This window comes from Thalassophryne amazonica, chromosome 10 (assembly GCF_902500255.1).
Source record: "Thalassophryne amazonica chromosome 10, fThaAma1.1, whole genome shotgun sequence".
NCBI classification, from domain to species: Eukaryota; Metazoa; Chordata; class Actinopteri; order Batrachoidiformes; family Batrachoididae; genus Thalassophryne; species Thalassophryne amazonica.
In genome coordinates, this window is record NC_047112.1 from 100225472 (window position 1) to 100247264 (window position 21793).

Sequence of the window (21793 nt, forward strand, 5' to 3'; positions counted from 1 at the left end):
TAATTTAGTCAGTAATCATGAAATGTATATTTTTGTGATAATTGTACCTTTAAAATCACATACTGTGTGATAATGTTGTGTACATAACAGACATTTCACTTGATTTGATTTCATATCTTTTTTTGCTGTACATGCAGGCAGCAGCTCTGGCTGTTTGTCAGTACCTTGCTGTGGAATCCACACATCCTTCTTCTCCGCTGTTTGAGGAGAGCAGTTCCAGTGAGGCCACCACACCTGTTACCATACAACATATCCGCCCTCCCAAGCAGAAGAAACAGAAGTCCTCTCCTGTTCCTCCATTACCCATAGTCCTTCAGCTGATGGAGATGGGTTTCCCACGGAAAAACATTGAATTTGCCCTGAAGTCACTGTCTGGAACTACAGGCAGTGGCTCTGTTAGCCCAGGTGTGGTAACATGTGACATGAGCTGGAATACATTGTTGTGTTTGTTTGTGATGTGTCTACCATAGTCTAAACAAAGTTACCACCGTGCTAGCTGTCTAACTCTTTCTGTGTCAGTAGACCAATAGCTAGCTCTGCAAGTTAAAGAGGGTAATGTCTGGATTAAAATACTTTGGGATATGTTCTGAGATGTACTTCTGGAAGGATAATTGAGTGTCTTCATCAGGTGTTGAGTCTTTGGTGAGCTGGCTGCTGGACCATCCTGACATTCACATCACTGAGGTGTCAGATGCTGACACAGTGTCTGATGAATATTCTGATGAGGAAGTGCTGGAGGAGCTTGACGAAGCAGAACCTGCTTTTGCTGCGGTACATTTGTTTCGCTTTTATTTCTGACATATCTGCTTAATAATACAAATGAGTCGTGGGGCCCTTAAGTTCTTCTTATGGTGACTCATAATGTTTTGTGTCTGCTACATCAGCCTCCTGGTGCAGTGGTGACTGAAAGCCAAACATTTAAGAAGAGACCAGATTTCCAAAGCAATGATGATTACGCTGTATATGTGAGAGAGAATATTCAGGTAAGAATGGGTCCTTAAGGATAGCTGGCTTCAGGGTGGGATTCCGGTCTCAGCTGCAGTCACTACACTGTGAACCGATGTCTGAATTCATGTGAATTTTTGTGTTGTGGCCAGTAATCAGAGCAGAAAAGACAAATTAAACAGTAATAGTATGAAATATAAACTATGTATATAATCATATATAATTATTCTTTGAAGCCCATATAGTGACCGATTAGGCACACACTGTGATCATTATCATAAAATATAACAACATTTGTGCAAAACAGTTCATAGTTTCTCATGAAACAATTTTCTCTCAAGTATAATTTGCAAGTTAGACTTAAATACCATAAATTCAGAGTTTATTGACATCAATACCTGTTAGGGATTTTTTTTTTCAAGTACTAGTTTTTCTACACTTAAATTTTATTTGAAAACAATGTTAACATTAACAGAGGTCCTACTGAGTGCTGAACTGCGCCAGTCGCAATGCATGGTGGGGCCATCCGGGAAGACCATATTAATATAATAACATGGTTTTGGAGGGCGGTATGTATTTTCAGAGGCCCAACGTCCATGCCCCGTCGCCCAAAATGACAGATATTCGCCTGAGTTAGACGAGGTAGTAGTAGTTGTACAGACTATGAAACAAAAGCAAAGTATAAATATGTTTGTAAAACATATTTGATGCTGCTGTAATTTGTTGTTTCACCACCACGCTGTGAGAAATGGCGAGAATTTTAGCTAATACACAAAACTATGGACCATACCGAACGCCTTATACTGGTACTTTGAGAAAACCATAATCCGGTATAGACCCCTAGTCTATACCGGACAAATCTATGAAAGAAGATGAATGTGCATCTGCATAAGTCTGATGGCTCACCAATTTGGTTGCAGGTGGGGATGATGGTAAAATGCTGTAGGACGTATGAAGAAGTGTACGATGGCGATGTTGGTAAAGTGATTAAATTGGACAGAGATGGTCTTCATGACTTAAATGTGCAGTGTGACTGGCAGCAAAAAGGAGGGACATATTGGGTCCGCTACATCCACATCGAACTACTTGGTAAGTTTTGCTTATAAATAAAAATGACGATGTGCCTCTTTTATAACCCCTGCGCATGCACAAACACAACATAAATGATGTACATGACTCTTTTCAAGCATATGTTGTGATTTTTAAAACCAGACTACATGGTAAAATGTTTGCATGTGTATGCAAACTGTAACCCATGCGAATGAACATTTTAGAGAGAGTTAAATGTGAGTGGTAGCATTACACATAATGATGCCGTGTGCGAGTGAGTCATAATTCATACATGCAGTTCCACACGTCACATATACATGTACTTTATCTTAAATTTCAAAAATTGCCATTGTTAGATGTGCTAGTTATTCCAGAGGGACCTTTCAGTTGTTAAATATATAAGCCAACTCAGATCTTACATTGAGTCACATGTTCAATAATTTATCAACAGGCTGCAGCTGCTGAAATGTAAATATCTCAGTGGAGGCGAGACTGGATTATTGCCATCATTTGGACAATGTCCTGCTTGCTGTACTAGCATGAAACATATTGTTTCCCTGCTGCATTTTTTTTTTCTTCAAATGGGCCCATGTTATTTTTGCCTCTCAAATTTTATTAGGAGAGATTTTATCTTAATTAAGGACAGCAATGCAATTACTTAATTGCAACGCAAAGGATTTTGAAAAATCTATAACAATAAATAATTGTCTACCTGTTGTTGTTTGGAAAGTTTCATGCCCCTGTGTTTGGTGGACGTTTAAGTGCTTCTTAAAGCTTTTTTTAAGTTATGTCCATAAATGACTGTGCTGTCAAAATTAAGAAGAAACATCCAGCATCATGAGTGAAAGATGGATAACAATTACTGGCTTCAAAAATATTTGTGGGCTTGCTGTCACCAGATAGTGTTGCCACCCACTGTATTTTATTTTTTTAGTCATGTTTGGACATATACTTTTAGCATGAATCCCAGGCAGTGTTTTATGTTTTTAAATGAGGCCCCTGATTATGGAACAACGTACCTCACCTTAGTAGCATGTTTTTCCTGCACTGATCATCTTAACACTGATGTATTAAACAACACCACCAATTTGGTTAATCTTATACTTTTGTAGGATTCCCACCACAAAGTTCTCCATCCCATATAAAGATTGGTGACAAAGTGAGAGTGAAACCCACAGTCACAACCCCAAAGTACAAATGGGGCTCTGTCACTCACAGGAGTGTTGGAGTTGTTAAAGGTAAGCCTTCTCGTCTGGTTTTCACAGTGTGCAAGCTTTCTAAAATGGGATTCTGTGTTGTAAATCCCTCTGAAATGTTACCTATATCCATTTGTTATCACCCCTGGTATGAAACACGGGGAGATATAGTGATCAGCATATCTGTCCATTTTCGCATGTTAGTGTGATAGCACAAGAACCAGGTGACCAATTTCATTCATATTTACTATTTACCATAAGGGTGTACTTGGGTGATCCTCCGACACCAGTCAGTTATGGCGGCCTTGGGGTCAATTTCAAGGTCACAGTGAGATATTCAAGATATTGCCATTGCCACCCTTGTTAGTGCGATATCTCAAGAATCAGTTGACCATTTTCATTCATATTTGGCATCAGGGTGTACATGGGTGATCCCCAACACTTTGTCTTTCTGATTTGTGGGGACCGGGGGATATATCATCTCCTGATGACTCTTGTTTGTTTTTTTTCTCCTGACTGAGCTGAATGATTTTTTTTTTTTTTAGCTTTTAGTGCCAATGGAAAGGATGTGATTGTTGACTTCCCCCAGCAGTCCCACTGGACTGGTCTGCTGTCTGAGATGGAACTGGTCCCTAGTGTTCACCCTGGAGTGAGGTAGGTATATAAATTAAAAACTACTTTCTCCCTCGTCTGGCTTTGACCCGTACAATCATGACATCAGTGTCACATGAGCTCCCCTTGCATACACTACCTCCTGCTCCAAACAAGCAATCAAAACAATTTTAGTAATTGTGGCACAGTTCATTCAGCCCTTTTCAGAAGGAGAAACAGTCAAGAAAATGTTTTTAGATGCAATTGAGGTCCATTAATAGCTTGCCTCTGTTTAAAGCTAAGTTACAAACATACTTGTTCAGGGCAGCTTTTTGCACATAATTGCTTTGACACTTTTTTGTCTATTTTTATTCTATTTTGGATGCTCTTATTGTGTTTTATTGTGTTTTTCATACTTTTTTATTTTGTCTCTAGCTGGTGCTATTGGAAAGCACTTTGCTTCAGTGAAAACTGTTGTAAAGTGCTATAGAAATAAAACTTGATTGATTGATGCAATTGCATTTCTAAGCAGAGCCAAGAATGGTTCCATTCAAGTCAAAGTATGTGCCAGAATTGATGAATAAAGGGGGGGGGGGGGGGGGGGGGGGGGTCCAACGTGCAGGTACTGTGTGTATGTATATAATCCCTCTCACCTCCTGGTGTGTTCCTGAAGCTCGGGTCCTCTACCAGAGGCTTGGGAGTTTGAGGGTTCAGCGCAGTATCTTAGCTGTTCCCAGGACTGCACTCTTCTGGACAGAGGCATCTGATGTTGTGTCTAGAATCTGCTGGAGCCGCTCTTCTTATTTAGGGGTTACAGCTCCCAGTGCTCCTATTATCATTGGGACCACTTTGGACTTTACCTCCCACATCTGCTCCAGTTTGTTATGGATTTGATCCCCAAACACCTGGGTTAGACTCCAATGCAGGGAGGCTGAATGGATAAAGAAAACCAGATTTATTGTACAAGGATTGTACAAGAACAAATGCAGTGTGAATGGTGAATACAGCTTTGGAGGTTAGCAGAGTGGAGACCCGGCCCGCGTTGCGGTGGAAACCGGTGGTCGCAGCCCACGTGGATCCGGTGTGCAGGTGTAGTTCCAAGGTATGGAGTTGTGCGTGGTCCATGGTCCAGGTGGCCCCCAGTGGAGCTGACAGAGAGCGGTGTCACTACAGAGAAGGAGAAAATGTATGAGAGTGGCAGTGTACAATTGCTCAGAACCAAAATAGCACAGGTGTCAAAAAACCAGCAGATAGCAAACAGAGTTCAGAAATAACTGTGACGGAACGCAAACAGTAGATTCTATTCAGAAATAGAGAGGCCAGGTACCAGGTCGTGAACGCTGAGTTTCTGGCGCCTATGAGCCATTGGACCAGGGATTTTATGGAGGCAGGTTGATTGTAGACAGGTGTGCTCATCACCTCCACAAGGAATGCCACCTGGGGGGGGGAGAGAGAGAGAGAGAGAGTTGCTCCTTCAGCCCTTGGTACTTCTCTTTTGTGCTCCGTCTTTCTGATGTTGCTGTCAGCTCGGATTGCCACATCGATCACAACTGCGGTTTTCTTTCTCTTGTGTCAACCACCACTATGTGTGGTTGGTTGGCCAGCAGCTGCTTGTCTGTCTGGAATTTGAAGTCCCATAAGACCTTAGCCCTGTCATTCCCAATCACCTTTGAGGGCATCTGCCATTGTGATTTGAGGATGTCTAATCTGAATGCACCACAGATGTTCCTATACATGATTCCAGAGGCTTGGTTGTGTCTCTCGGTGTATGCTGTCCCATCTTGCATCTTGCATCCTGCTACTGTGTGCTGAACTGTCACTGGGGCACATTTGCACAGCCTGCAAGTTGGGTCCTGTCGACTGTGGTAGACTCCCGCCTCTGTGGATCTGGTGCTTAGGGCTTGGTTCCTGTGCTGCCATGATCAGAGCCTCTGTGCTATCTTTTAGGTTGGCCTTTTCTAGCCACTGGTAGGTCTTCTTGATGTCAGCCACTTCCTCTATCTGTCAGTGGTACATCCCATGGATGGCTTGGTCTTCCATAATATCTCCTCCTCCTGTTCCTTATCACCGTCTTTCTTCAGCTGCCTGAAGCATTCTTGTAGTTATTTATTTCTATATTTATTTATTTATTTATGTTCATTGTTAGTTGGTTTTATATTTTCTGTTGTGTTTTTAACCAGGTTCTTTTTGTCTCTTTCTCTAAAATTGTATTGTAACATTATTAGTTATTACTAATTTTGTTCTTGCTATTATTATTATTATTATTATTAATATATAAACAAAATAAATTTAAAAAATTTTACAATTTGTAATACATTTGACTCTTTTACGACAACAAACGCTGAGCCATTAATTATTATACAGAAAACAAATGCACACAATCGTGCTGAGATGCGAACAGCTTAATGCTAACTTTAACATTGAAAATGTTATACACATGCTAACGCATTAACATCTGTCCCATTTTTAAGTTATAAAATACATCTATCACATGTTTCAGAAGACCATAACAGGTTGGTTTAACATAGAAAAGGTAAATATTACTTACAGACATATGCTCTTTGGGGTTTTAGCAGGAAAAAATTAAGATAAAGCGAAATAAAACAAAGAACCAACAAAGCGGCGGGTCGGATCAAAGCTTCATTGCTTCAAGCTTCAAAGAAGAGCCGCGCTGCAGAAACGGTTGATTACAGATCCTGCAGGGGTTCTGTAATCAACGTAGAGACATAATCATTTCCCCGACAAACACCCCCAAAAACAACGTCCAGTCTGAAGGACCGATAAGGGAATCGTTAAGCAAAAAGACTATTGATGTCGGTGGATCGAATCATTTCTTAACGATACCGGAAAAGAACCAGTTCTTGATACCCAACCCTACTCCCCATCCAACCAGATGGAGCTTGAGAGGTGCTGCAAAGAGGAATGGACAAAACTGCCCAAAGATAGGTGCACCAAGCTTGTGGCATCATATTCAAAAAGACTTGAGGCTGTAATTGCTGCCAAAGGTGCATCAACAAAGTATTGAGCAAAGGATGTGAATACTTATGTTACTTATTTTTTTATTTTTAATAAATTTGCAAAAATTTAAATTTTTTCATGTTGTCATTATGGTATGTTTTGAGGGAAAAAAATTAATTTGCTCCATTTTGGAATAAGGCTGTAACATAAAATGTGGGAAAAGTGAAGCGCTGTGAATACTTTCCGGATGCACCATATACTGTATAGATCCAGACTTGCTGTCCTCAAATCTGGATCTTATACTGCAGATGACAAACTATGTTATAATGTTTTATTTTGTAGTATTATAATGTAGTTTTTTTTTTAAGGTTTATTCTCATGTTTATCTTGATTGTGTATCTGTCCTTGTAAAACAAAGTTTTATTTTTCAAAACACCCCAAAATATGTCTGAATATCCTGGGGGAGGCCACCCAGACCCCTCTGTCCCCTCGTGCCCTCAGGTGAATGCATCACATTTGAGCTCGCCCACCCCTCCACGCCATCCACTAAAATGTTCAGTCAAACAAAAAAAAAAATGTTTTCACCAGCACCTGTGTAAATATTAGATTAGGTTAGATAGAACTTTATTAATTCATTGGGAAGACTTCCTCAGGGAAATTGAGGTATGTAATATGTAATTTACTACAGCTGTAAGGTGCAGGGAAAAAAATATGAAATTGACCTTGAAAGTGCTTGAAAAGTGCTTAGGTTTGACCTTGGAAATGGGGTGTGAACCCTGAGTATTCCATTGGTTTTGTGTTGTGAACCACTTTTATTGTTGTGGACACTCAGATGCAGGGATGTCGAAAGGGGAGAATAAGGAGAAGGATTCTAGGGGCCCATTATTGACAGGGGCCCAGAGAGGCCTCTAATACAATTATAAAATTGACAAAATAATATGACACTCAGTTGTAAACTTACAGTCACACATACATTTTATTTACAATGTATTGGTAGCACGAAGTTAATTTGTTTTGGAAACGTTTCTCAATGCCCCCCACCCGTCTCTGTATTTACATAAAATGTTTCAGTCCACCTGCTCCCTCAGACTGCTGCATAAACTTTTCACAGACAGCAAGTGGAGGATCGGAGGCAAGACAGCTCAGAGAGCAAAACAAAAGAAAAAAACAGCTTAGACAGGAGAATGAAGTGTAGGGTCGACAATATATCACCCAGTTCTTTCATAGGCAAGGTGTGTCTGTGATGGACAGTTCAGGAATGTTAGCCTGTTGTCTGTTTCTAACTTTTTCCATAAGCTAGTTCACTTTTCTCCCCATGTTAGCTAATATTTCTGAAGAAAACTCTGGCACTTTTCTCCCCATGTTAGCTAATATTTCTGAAGAAAACTCTGGCTTATGCATTTCACTGTTGTTTTAGATAAATAACACTGGTCAACAGAATATATTTATTCATTTTTACATGGACTTTGAGAACTGATTTAGGGTAATTTTGGGGTGCTGAATCTGAATTCAGATTTTCTCCATCACATCATGGTTTTTTGCAGTCTGCATGTTCCATATTGATGGATTAAGCAAAAGTTGCTCATTCACTCACGACTTTGACACCACTAATCATGCTCAAAAGCAGCTTCAAAAGCATAGTTTTTAACCAGGTTTGTGAAATGTGAACAAGAGCCATAATACTGTTTATGTCACCGAAGAGGTTTGCGAGACTGCAGATTTTGCTTCAATGCTTGATACGAGAAATATGTTTTCTTATCTCAAAAACGTGATTAGCAAAAGCTAAAACCAAATTTGGATTCAGCGCCCCCAAATGACCCAAAAAATTGTGTTGACTGGGGTAATCAATGCAGGCAAACGTTACTCAAGCTGTTCTGCTCAAAAAAATGACTCATGTACCCCCACCCCACCTGAACAAGCCCTGGATCCCCTGAGGTGAATTAATCGACAGCTATGGGGAAAAAAAACATTAAAGAATAAAAAAAAGTCCTTCTGAAATAAAAAAGCCTATAGTCTGTATATATTTTGGGATTAATTTAATGGTTTAAAAAGCATCAACGATCACTGAAGCTTTCACTGAAATACAATATTTGGTCAGTAGTTTGGGACTCTCATCCCCCTGCTTTGCAGTGGGAACAGAGAACATTTCTACTGTGTGCAGACTGAATGACTGCTATCAGTCCAGTCAGAGAAATGCTTACATTTTCTGGAAATCTGAAGATTAAATAGCAACAACCAGCCTCATATATGTATTTTTGTCAGTCTGGAGTATCAGTCTTGTAGTACATTATTGAATGTAAATGAATTTTATTGTATTTTCAGTGCTTCCCCTATCAAGTAACAGTCACATCACGTTTTTCTTTTCGCAGATATGGGAGTGATGGTCAAAAATATCATTAAAATGCATAGTTTTATGTAAAATGGTATCAAAATTTTCCACCAGTCTTGCAGCTGGCTATGGGGGACACCCAATAACTTTTCTTTGTCATGGGGTCCAAAATCCCTGCTGGCACCACTTCTCAGAAGCTTGTAGTCCTGCTTGAACGTTTCAATTTTCTCATAGCACTTTTAAACTTTGTGTTTGAAGGTTTTAAGTCCTGCAAAATCCTTTCTCTCGGCACTGTTTCACGTGTGCTTAATTCTGCAGGTATCCAGGTCTATTGAAATCCTCGCTGAACCACCTTGTCAGTTCACCTGTCATGTTTTCTCTCCATTGGGGTTATTTTGCTCATTTTTGTTTGCTTTCACAAATGCAGCTTGGTGTTGTTGCCTTCCCATGCATGTGTTCAATAAATCAGCATGGTGCCCCACCCAACAGCAGTTCAGGGTCAGTCAAAAAACTACATAGCTTGCAAGAGAGACTTTCTTATCCCTGAATAAAGGTTCTGCAAAGTCATTTTTCAGGGTGGTCCCTGTGGTGGAAATGCGTGCAAAGGTGTCTTGTTGTTTCCTGCAGTGGAAATGGACCTAATGTTATACTACACTCGCTTATTCATGATTGTTGATAGTTTAAGATGAGTACTGTCATACGTACAAAACAATTTTCATAAAATATGGTTGAATTGTAAGGAATGCAGAGAGGACACGCACATCCAAAAAACATGAAAGGTGTGCTGGATCAAAAGAAATTATACCAAAAATAGAAATACAATGATCCGCACCGCCACAGAGCTCCCATGCAAAAAAGTTTTAATAATAATAAAGACGTGACGTATTCGGGCAGACTGCTCTTCCTCAGACAACGCACAAGGTGAAAAATACCTGTCTAAGTACTAACAGTAATTAGCAATTGTATTGAATGAATTGAATTGTAAGGAATCACATGAAAGGAAACCAAACAATTGTTGTGTGAATTGATGAAAAATAGTAGAGCAGGAAATTTTCTTTTGCTTTTAGAAAGCAAAATAAGGGATGATAATTGAACGGGTTTATGGAGGCCTGCTTCTTCTTGAGTCCTTGACATGATCTTTGTGCTTTGCAGGTGTGATGGGTGTCAGATGTTTCCTATAAATGGTCCCAGGTTCAAATGTAGGAACTGTGATGACTTTGACTTCTGTGAAAATTGCTTCAAGACGCGAAAACACAACACTCGACATTCCTTTGGCAGAATCAATGAACCTGGTTAGTGACATATGCTCTTCTCTTGTTAGCAACTGTCATATTAATTTGACTGCATTTAAATCTGTTATTCATCTCTGCATTCAGGCCAGTCTCCAGCATTTTGTGGCCGCTCAGGAAAACAGCTTAAAAAGCATCACAGCAATCAGCGGGGGATGTTGATCGACGATTGGTCTCGTGCTGTGAAGAGCCTCACTGTGTCATCGTCTGTTAACCAGGCCTCACGCCTCATCGACTGCAGTGATCAGTGCTGGCAGTCCTCCGGCTCGCAGGGAAAGGTTAGAAGTGGAACTGCAGCACCACAATGACATTGTATTTGTTTTTACTTGGTTAAAGTGTCAGCATCTCCTGACATCCTTTGTTGTCTTGTCTTTAGCACTGGATTCGTCTTGAGCTTTTCCCAGATGTTCTTGTACACCGGCTGAAGATGATTGTCGATCCTGCAGACAGCAGTTACATGCCGTCGCTGGTGGTGGTGTCAGGTGCCACGATTCCTCAGATTGAAACATAAATATGTTGTAATATTTAAAACATAGCCATTTGTTGCCTGTTAGATTTGATAGATGGTTCAAAACTAACCAGCAACAGATGATGACTTAAGCCTTATATTTTACTCTTTCTCTCTTTCACAAATGATATCTTAATCATTTGGCAGGTGTGCTTTGAGAAACACTCAAGTGCTGTTTGAACCCACAATACACTACTTTGTGTACTTTTTTAAATGAAAAGTATAGTGTCTCTGATAGCCTTAAAAAGCGCCTTGTATCATCATGTTTTGTTTTTTCTTTGTCTTAATATACAGGAGGCAGCTCCTTGAACAACTTGATTGAGCTAAAGGCAATTAACATAAATCCCACAGACACCAATGTGCTCCTACTTAGTGACTGTATTGAGGTTGGTTGCTTAAACATCTAGCATGTAGCAAGATGCTTCAGCTTGTAATCATTTACAAAGTAAAATATGTTTCAACACGTATAAATTAAGATTTATATGACCTGTTCTTCACAGTATCACAGATATATTGAGATTGCAATCAAACAGTGCCGCAGCTCTGGTATAGACTGCAAGATTCATGGTCTTGGTATTGTGGGACGTATAAGAGCAGAGGATGAAGACCTGGCTACAGTTCCTTTTTTGGCGTCTGACAATGAAGAAGAGGATGATGACAAAGCTGCCAGTGGGAGGTACGGAGGGCTGTTTCTGAATTATCCAGTGCTATCTGTCCATGAATGCATGTGTGTGTGGTGTGGATTTGTTTGTAGTAAATTGGCAGTAACCGGAAGCTTGTAGAGCAGAGATGCACTCTAAAAAAAAAAATGAAAGGCCGTCTCAGCGAGAAAAAGTGATGTAACAATTTGCATAGATTTTTTTAAAAGTTTTTTTCAATTTAATTAAAGTTTTCAACTTAGCTAGAAACATTTTGTGGCATTAACTCAGTTGAAAGTTGAAATAACTAAGTTGAAATAACTTGAAAAAAATCTATACAAATTGTTACATCAAATTTTCTCATTGAGGCAGCAGTTCTGTTTTTTAGAGTGTGGATACCCATGTTCCAAGACAAGCCAACACTCTGAAAGTGATTGTTCACACTGCTCACTTTTGTAAGTAATTTTAGCACCTTCAGCTTTGGAAAAACCTTGTAACTGTTAGAATGCCCTAAGCAGTGGGTCACCCCTCTCAGTCTGGTCTGCTTCAGGCTTCTTCCTCAACACCCTTGTCGCCTGTGTGGGCTCTAGTGGTTGGTCAGTTTAGACCTTAATCGTGTGACGCGCCTTGAGGCAGCTTTGTTGTGATTTGGCACTATATAAATGAAATAAATTGAATTGCGTGTGAAGTCAGCTGTTGTGGTTATCATTTGGAATGGAATTCTCCAACATGCTGATTACAGTTTGTCTCTAAGGATTCCCAGAAAGATCCTGCAGCAAATTTGCATTTTTAAAAAAGTCTCAACTTTATTTTATTTAATTTTTATCATTAAATCTTGTTTGCTTATAATAATTTGTTCAATATATTTTATTTACACACACACACATACATATATATATATGTATATATATATATATATATGTATATGTATATTATATATATATATATATATATATATATGTATATGTATATATGTATGTATATATGTATATATGTATATGTATATGTATATATGTATATATGTATATATGTATATGTATATATGTATGTATATGTATGTATATATGTATGTATATATATATATATATATATGTATATGTATATGTATATGTGTATATATATATGTATATGTGTATATGTATGTATATATATATATATATATATATGTATATGTGTATATGTATGTATATATATATATATATATATGTATATGTATATATATATGTGTATATGTATGTGTATATATGTGTATATGTATATGTGTATATGTATGTATATATATATATATATATATATGTATATGTATATGTATATATATATGTGTATATGTGTATATATGTATATGTATATATATATGTATATGTATATATGTGTATATATATATATATATATATATATATATGTATATATATATGTATATATGTATATGTATATATATGTATACACACACACAAATGTCTGATTGGTAGCTTTTTATTTTTCCAAATCAGAAAGATGTTGCAATCCTAACTAATACTGTGTGTTCATGACAATGCCTTTTGTGCTTTTGTGTCTATTTCTTTTTCTTCTCAGTCTTGCTAGAAAGAAGTCATCAGGATTGGAGTCAGCAGCCACCATTACAACCAAAGTGTTTGTGTGGGGACTGAATGACAAGGACCAGCTTGGAGGACTCAAAGGGTCTAAGGTATTTTGGTACAAAGTTAACTTAAAGATGACTTGTTCTGAACACATACCTCCACCAAAGGTCAAAAAGAGATTATGATTTAAAGATTAAAAAAAAAAAAAAAAAGCCCCAAAGTCTAATGACGTGTTTGGAGTGCTCAAATCTGGCCCTACAAAAAAACCTTAATCATAATGTGTCAGTAACTTTGTGAGTTAAACCGTCCATACACAAAGAAAGAGAGATAGACAAACACTTCCTGAACGCACCAGGGTAGTGTGATTTTTGCCACAGTTTCAGTTACGAAGCCTGGGTCACAGGGTGTTTTATAGTCATAAGCTACTCGTTCATGTGGCCAAGTTTGGTGCCATCATCAACACCCTCACTTAACTGATCAGCTGCTGACCAGTTAACCAGTTGCTGACTTGTGCTGGTACCACACTATGGCACACCAGTACACACAGTGAATCTGTGTTGATTTTTCCTCCAAATGTAATATGGCTTTAATTTGGCTTTCAAGTCATATTCTTGTATTTTGTGGTCAACATATGTCTTTCTCTGCCTCTTTGTTAACCTGTGGTGTATTTAGAAAACAAACGAACAAAAAACACTTTGTAACACGTCTCAATAAGACTGAATAATAATAATAATGATTACAGACCATGAAAGTGGTGTCTAATTTTGCTCCTGCTGTGTTCACACACACAGCCTTATAGAGTTATTGTTCCACTATGTGGCGCTTCTTTTGTCCACAGAAACACAGTTCCTCCGTCAGCCTTCTCCAGACTTGCCGGGGCTCTAGGTATTTTAGCTTAGCTATCGGTTTAGCTCAGTTTAGCCTATAACGCAAACACCTGAAATTTGGTCTACATTTCTCCTGTTAACAGCAGTCACTCGTCATGTTCTGTCTGACTCCGTCATCACAGATGCGGCTTCCTCTGTGGGACTTGCCGGTGTTCCGCACATAGCAACTTAGCTTAGTGTGGCATGACACGGTGGAATGAACCAGAAACATAGCTGGTTCCATGGTTTCGGGAGAGGCAATGCGCTTTGCTGACAATTTTCCTGGCCACACAAATCAAAAGGATCAAATCTGTGGTTAGATCCATGTTTTCAAGACCATTTTCACACTGTGCTGGGCTTCATTTTTGCAGTCTGTCCGAGAGGCACTCTTTAAAAAAACAAAACAAAAATCCTTACCTTCCTCCTTAAAATATTATCTTTGGAAAATCTCACCACCTAATGAGCAACACTAGTCGTTTTACTGCATCCTTGCAAAATACACATTTTAAACATTTTGGCATATTCGGTGTCAAAGTACACAAAAAACAGTGATTTCACCCTGCATAAAATTCAGTTTTTCCCAATTCATTTCAGTAGAGGGCCTCAAGGAGTGTTACCCTGCATGATGTCATCAAAGTTCATATTCCTCGCGGCTTGATGTTTGAGTGTTTATCAGCAGCAGGTCAAATCAGGCTAAATTCCCCATGTATGGCACCAAAAATAAATGCAATACATCAGTATTTTCATAATTCTTTATTTAGAGCAGCCAGCTCATTTGACATTTTATTTACAAGTGAAGCACACTTTAAGTAGATGATGAACAGCTTTCTCACAGCTTAACCATGTATTGACTATGTAAAATGTTCATGTCTTTCTTTTGTGTCCAAAATGTCTATGCTGTAGACTCAGATGAGCTTTGTCTCAAATAGTGTGGACTAATTCTTATTCAACAGGGTTCACACTGGTCCCTGAAATTATTGAAAGTTTGTAAATTAAAAAAAAAAAATTCAAAGCCTGTGAAAGTTTTTGAAAATAGACATGAATCATTGACGGTGCTTGAATTTATATACCGGTATTTGTACAAGACAGAAATTATGTCCATTTTTCTGCATACGTCTTGTACCATCAGCGTGTCCTTGTTTATTATGCCACCATGCAGTCACATTGGACTTCATCTAGAAATATAATTTAGCCAGCAGTCTGGTGCGACAATTGAACCACAGCTCAACCAACTTCTTTCGAGTTCTTTCCTGGTCATAGAAAGTCCAGAAAAAAAAATTGTTACTCGTAATATATGTCAAAATTACAAAGTCTGTGCTCAATTAATGGTTGCTGCCCTCCAGTCAATTCATAAATAGCCATGACCCTCGTGGTCATGGCTATTTATTTACACACATGGAAAACAAATACAGATACAAATAAGTCACTTTTCTACTCTTCTTTTTCCGAACGTTTCTTAATCACAAGGAGGTGTGTGACTCAAGGATCTGAAATAAAAATAATCTAACAGAGGATGAGCTGATGGTGAGTCTGTTTGTACAATCACAAATCCGACAAGGTTGGGATGACGTGGAAAATGCAGATAAATACATTTAAAAAAACAAAGCAATATTTTCATTTACTTTGATTTGTGTTTCATTACAGACAACTTGAACCCAAGATGTTTCTTGGTTTGTTTGGTCAACTTAATTTCATTTGTTAATATACACCCATTCCTGCATTTAAGGCCTACAGCACATTCCAAAAAACTTTGAGACTGGGAAAATTTATTCTAAATGTGAGCATTAAATCGCCACTTTCAACCAATCCGTACTGGATTGGTTGAGGCCCAGGTTAACAACGACTGTCCAACAGGGTGCCAACAGAAACTGGGCTGCTACTACTACTCGTACTAGGGAAGAAGAGGAAGAGGAGAACATGTCCAGCGAGAGAGGACGAAAATTAGGAGGGTGGAAGTGAGAGTCAGGACTTAGAATGTTGCCAAAGTGCAGGACTAACAGATATGTTTTCTTTTGTCCCTGCTGCTGTTTCCCTCTTAAATAAGTCATCTGTCATGTCTTTTCTCTGTATTTCTTATTGTCGTTGTCTGTATGATTGTGGCAGTGACTTTGTACAGCCAGCAATGAGACAAAGTTTCCCCATGGGGATATTAAAGATTTTTGAACTTGAATTTGAACTAGGAGTAGTAAAGGGAGAGAATTAGCTGATATGGTGGAGAAGAGAAAGGTAAATGGACTGTATTTATATAGCGCTTTTCCATCTGCATCAGACGCTCAAAGTGCTTTACAATTATGCCTCACATTCACCCTCATGTCAGGGTGCTGCCATACAAGGCGTTCACTACACACCGGGAGCAATGGGGATTAAGGACCTTGCCCAAGGGCCCTTAGTGATTTTCCAGTCAGGTTGAATCAAGGATCTTCTGGTCTCAAGCCCAACACCTTAACCACTAGACCATCACCTCCCTAGTAGGTTCAAGTTGTTGAATCATGGTGTGGATGGGAGTGGAAATGGTGTTGGGATAATTTTAAAGGAAGAGTATATTAGGAGTGTGTTGGAGGTTTGGCAAATGTCTGACAGGGTGATGAGTGTGAAGTTGGAAATCGAAGGGGTCATGATAAATGTCATCAGTGTATATGCCCCACATTTAGTTTGTGAGATGAAGGAGAAAGATGATTTCTGGTGTGAGTTAGATGTGGTGGACAGTGTACTGAAGCATGAAAGAGTGGTGATTCTCCCTGCATACCCCAGGTCTATACTCTGCACATGTCCAAATGATCTCAATCTCACCTCTCTGACTTGGTCTTCAAACTGCCCTACCTGTGCTGTCCCTCTGATATATTCATTCCTATTCCTGTCCACCCTCTTCACTCCTAAAGAAAATGACATCTTCTGCTCTGATACCACCATCTCTGCCTCCTGTCTTTTTGTTAGCACCATAGTCTCACAGTTGTACAACATTGTCAGCTTTGTTGCTCATTTGGTCTGAAATTTGAGGAACATTGGGCCTTGAAAGTCCTTTAAGTCTTTGAATTTGGCAGCACAGTGGCTTAGTGGTTAGCCCTATTGCCTCACAACAACAAGTTCCTAGGATCACTTCCCATCTGGTCCTTTCTGTGTGGAGTTTCATGTTTTTCCCGTGCTTGAGTAGATTCCCTCCGGGTTCTCCGTCTTCCTCCCACTTCCATAGACATTCATGTTGGGTGAGTTTGACACTTTAAATTAACCATAGATGCAAGTGTGAACGTGTTTGTTTATATGTGGTGCTGTGATAGGTTTTTGTCCTGTCCAGGATGTACCCCGCCTCTCGCCCTATGACTATGGCTGCTAGGATAGGCTCCAGCACCCCTATGACTGTGGCTGCTAGGATAGGCTCCAGCCAAACTCCCCCCCCCCAACATTCCCCATGACCCTTCATTGGAGTAAGCAGGTACAGTGGTCCCTCGTTTATTGCGGGAGTTACGTTCTAAAAATAACTTGCAATAAGCGAAACCCGCGAGGTACTCAGCACTATTTTTTGCAATTATTATAAATATAAATATTTTATTATAATCATAAATGTTTTAAGGCTGTAAAACGAGAGTTACGAATGTAACTACGGTTCTATGAATTCCAGATGACTGCCAGAGGGCGGTGCTTTAGCACCTGGATAACTACATGTGCGCAGCACAGAGGTCGAGAATATATACCAACAAAGTCACGCCATTGAATGTGACCTGGGTGACGTCACTGGTTGTCTTTATATACCAGACGCACCCCGCGCTCGCTTCTTTTCGGAATGAACTTGCAAGACTGAGTGACAAGCAACTCTGGCGGTCATCCGGAATTCATAGAACCGTAGTTACATTCGTAACTCTTGTTCTGTTTCATTCCTCCTGACCGCCAGAGGGCGGTGCTTTAGCACCTGGATGACTTAATACCAACAAGGTCACAAAGAGTCACACTCACCTCGCATCAGCAGTGGGGAGTGGAGGCAGACAACACCACCGAAGTCAACGCAGGAGGAGCAGCCACATTCAGTCTGTAATAGCGGGCGAAGGTACAGGACGAAGCCCACATAGCAGCAGCACAAATATCACTCAAAGGGACACCTCTCAGTGCAGCCCAGGAGGTGGACACCCCTCTGGTGGAATGGCACGTAACCTTAGGAGGATGAAGACCTCTGGACCTGTATACTTGTAAAATGGCATCCACGACTCAATGCGAGAGTCGCTGCTTTGAGACAGCACAGCCTCTTTTGTGATCACCGTAACACACAAACAGGGCATCCGTTTTCCGGATCCCGGCAGTCGCACTAATGTACTGCTTCAACATTCGGACAGGACACAGGGAACCTGAAACAGATAATCCTGGATCAGAATGCGGGACATACACAGCCAAGGAAACTGGCTGGTTAACATGAAAAGTTGAAATTCTCTTGGGTAAAAAGGACAGATTAGGCCACAGTGTAACCCCAGATCCATCAGAATTCCATCGCAAACAGTCCCCAGCGACTGATAGGGCATGGAGCTCTCCCACCCGCTTAGCCGAAGACAGTGCAAGTAGAAAGGCAGTCTTCACTGACACCCATTTAAGATCAGCACTTTCAACTGGTTCGAAAAGGGATAAGCTTAAACCCTCCAGGACTAGAGGAAGATCCCATGAAGGTATGCGTGCAAGCCTTGGAGGTGGCAAACGTAGAGCACCTTTCAAAAAAACGACACACTAAGAGGTGTGAACCCACTGACCAGCCATCAACGTAGACGTGCCAGGCAGAGACTGCAGCAACATAAACCTTCAAGGTAGCGACAGAAAGTCCTTTCTCCAGCAGTTCTTGTAAATATTTGAGTAGAATAGGCACAGGGCAATGCTCCGGGTCTAACTTTTGTTTCTCACACCACCGCGCAAACAGCTTCCATCTGTTGTCATACAAAGCCCTGGTAGAAGCAGCACGTGAATTAAGGATAGTCTGAACAACAGCCTGGTCACAAGAACTTAACAAGGAGTCTGGCCCCTCAACGGCCAAACATACAGTTGAAGGCGTTCTGGGTGAGGGTGCCAAATCCTCCCCTGTAGCTGTGACAACAAATCCTTCCTCTCCGGGAGAGCCCAAGGTTCTCCCTTGAGGAGTTTGTAAATCATGGGAAACCAAATCCTCCCAGGCCAGAATGGAGCAACCAGCAGCACCCTGTGGCTGCTCTGATCTATCCTGTGCAGTGTCAACATCAGCAGCGGGAGAGGAGGGAAGGCATAAAGGAGGCAGTGCGGCCACGGGTGAGCCATGCATCCTGCCTCAGCGGGCTGTCTGGTTCCAAGAGGGAGTACCATCGTGGGCAATGTGTCGAGGTGCTTGAAGCGAAAAGGTCCACTTCCGCTGCACCATATTTCTGCCAGATCATTTGGACCACAATCGGGTTCAGTCTCCACTCTCCCGGTGGTGGTTTCTGTCTGGAGAGTAAATCCGCTGCGCTGTTCTGTACACTGGGCAGATGAACTGCTCTGACACTCTGAAGGCGAGGCAACGCCCATAAGAGAAGCTTCCGAGTTTCTGCCAATGAGTGATTGGACCTGGTGCCCCCCTGATGGTTTATGTGATAGACTGTTGATGTGTTGTCCGACCGGACAAGAACATGTCTTCCTCTCAGGGCCGGGAGGAAATGCTTGAGAGCCAGTCGCACAGCGCGAAGCTCCAGCACGTTTATGTGTTGGAGTCTCTCCTGGGGACTCCAGACACCCCTCACCATCCTGTGATTCCACACGGCCCCCCAACCTTTGAGTGATGCATCTGTAACAACCACCTCTCGGCGAGAAGAAACAGAGCCTAGAGGGACACCCTAGCAGATGAAGTCCACGTTCCCCCAGGGTTTGAGGTGCAGAAGGCACTGGTTGGAGAGTCGTACAAGCCTGTGCTGATGCAACTTTGAGATGAGGCCTAGGTTGTTGATCCAAATCTGTAGGGGACGTAAGAACAGAAGTCCCAAAGGTACCACTAGCGACATTGCAGTCAATTTGCCCATCAACCGGAGCTGCAAACCGAAAGGCAGCGTCACAGCCCATTGAATGTGTGAAAGGAGACGAATTACATCGTCCACTCTCTGCGGGGATGGCGATGCAGTCATAGTCAGGGAGTTGATGGCAATGCCGATGAAGGTCGTTTGTTGACTGGGAACAAGAGAACTCTTTGCAAAGTTCACTGTGAGTCCTAAATGAGAGACATGGTTCAGTAGAAGAGCTGTGTCGTTGTGCGCCTGCTCCTGAGTCGGAGCGCAGACAAGCCAATCGTCTAAGTATGGTAGGATTCTTAATCCAAGAGCTTGCAGTGGGGCTAGTGCTGCAGCCATACATCTGGTAAATGTATGAGGGGCGAGAGAGAGGCCGAAAGGAAGCACCCTGAACTGGTATGCCTGACCTTAGAAAGCAAAGCGGAGAAACTGCCTGTGATGAGGCGCCACTGGCACATGGAAATAGGCGTCTTTTAAGTCGACACTTGTGAACCAGTCTCCTGGTGTGATAGTTTGAAGGACGTCTACTGTGCGGAGCATGTGAAACTACAGCACTTTGATATAACGATTCAGACGTCGGAGATTGAGGATAGGACAAAAGCTGCCATCCTTCTTTGGAACAAGGAAGTAAATTGAATAGAACCCCCTGAGCTGGTCTGAACTGAACTGGCTCTATGGCCCCCTTCTCCAGGAGTTCCAAAATCTCTCGTTGTAGGGCAGCAGACTGCACCGAGTTGGAAACAACAGTCATCCTCACCCCATTGAACTTTGGAGGACGACATCTGAACTGAATTCTGTAACCTTCGAACAAGGTTGAAATGACCCATGGGTTTTGAACTTGAGCCTCCCAGTGGCTGAGTTGATTTCGTGAAAAACGGCTGGGGGCCAAACATTGGCAGTCAGACCCGACCACCTCTGCCTCGCATCCCTGAGGACCTCTGGGTGCGATTACTGGAAGCTCTGTGAAACCGTTCAGTTCTCGGGGGGCTGCCTGTAGGCTCACGTAAGGCAGGCTGCTGGGAGAGCTGGCCCTCAACTGCAAAAGCACGTGCAGCTCTGGGAGTCGGCGGAAGCCTGGATGTAGAGTAAAAAGCTGTAGCACATCTGACTGGCTGAGGTCTGGAAGACCGGTGTAGGTCAACAAACTGTTGTCGAGATTTACTAGCCTCAGCAGCACGCTCCAAAGCTTGTTGGGCCGCAGGTCCAAATACTTGGCCTGGAAGAACCGTCAGCGAACGGAGTGTGCCTCTGCAGGATTCGGATGGGGGGGACTGCGCAAGCCACACCTGACGTCTAGTGATGGTAAGGGTTGACTTCAGTCTGCCAAGCTCTCTGGACATATAAGCAAAGGTTTGGAGTGAGGCATCACTAAGACTTTGCATAGCATCATCAACCTCTGCCTCCCTCAAACACTTTGAGAGGGCAAGGGCTAAATGGGACAGTGAGTTGCCTAGGCGACCGATGCGAGCAGCTATGTCATAGCTTTTGGTGAGGAGGTCATCAGTGACCCTACACTGAGGACGTGGGCAGCGGGCATCCGGCCAAGCAGCATCAGCTGGAGCCACAACCAGGTTCGCAATAATGCTGTCATCTTCCTCCTGCTGAGTAACTACATTGGTCTGATCAGCCTCATTAGGGACAACAGGAACTGTCACTGCTGTAGAACTGTCACTGCTGTAGATTCAGAAGCAAGGACTTAATCTGAGCAAACTCAGAAGTCAACGTTTCGACCTTTTCAGCCAAAGCATGGTCATGAATAATAAATAAGATAATTATAGTGGGCGATTTTAACATCCACACAGATGCTGAGAATGACAGCCTCAACACTGCATTTAATCTATTGTTAGACTCGATTGGCTTTGCTC

At 41.4% G+C, this 21793-nt stretch overlaps 1 protein-coding gene across 1 annotated transcript in view; it reads left to right on the forward strand.

Annotated features, from left to right (window-relative positions):
• The window catches only part of LOC117518171 (E3 ubiquitin-protein ligase HERC2-like), a 248382-nt gene that overhangs the window by 123078 nt on the left and 103511 nt on the right, over window positions 1-21793 (forward strand). The window contains exons 42-53 of the mRNA XM_034179230.1: window positions 138-405; window positions 629-771; window positions 885-983; window positions 1866-2034; window positions 3108-3233; window positions 3737-3845; window positions 10222-10361; window positions 10446-10636; window positions 10735-10840; window positions 11161-11252; window positions 11367-11542; window positions 13077-13188. Of these exons, the coding sequence (XP_034035121.1) occupies window positions 138-405; window positions 629-771; window positions 885-983; window positions 1866-2034; window positions 3108-3233; window positions 3737-3845; window positions 10222-10361; window positions 10446-10636; window positions 10735-10840; window positions 11161-11252; window positions 11367-11542; window positions 13077-13188 (1731 nt within the window). The remainder of the gene's footprint in view (window positions 1-137; window positions 406-628; window positions 772-884; window positions 984-1865; window positions 2035-3107; window positions 3234-3736; window positions 3846-10221; window positions 10362-10445; window positions 10637-10734; window positions 10841-11160; window positions 11253-11366; window positions 11543-13076; window positions 13189-21793) is intronic.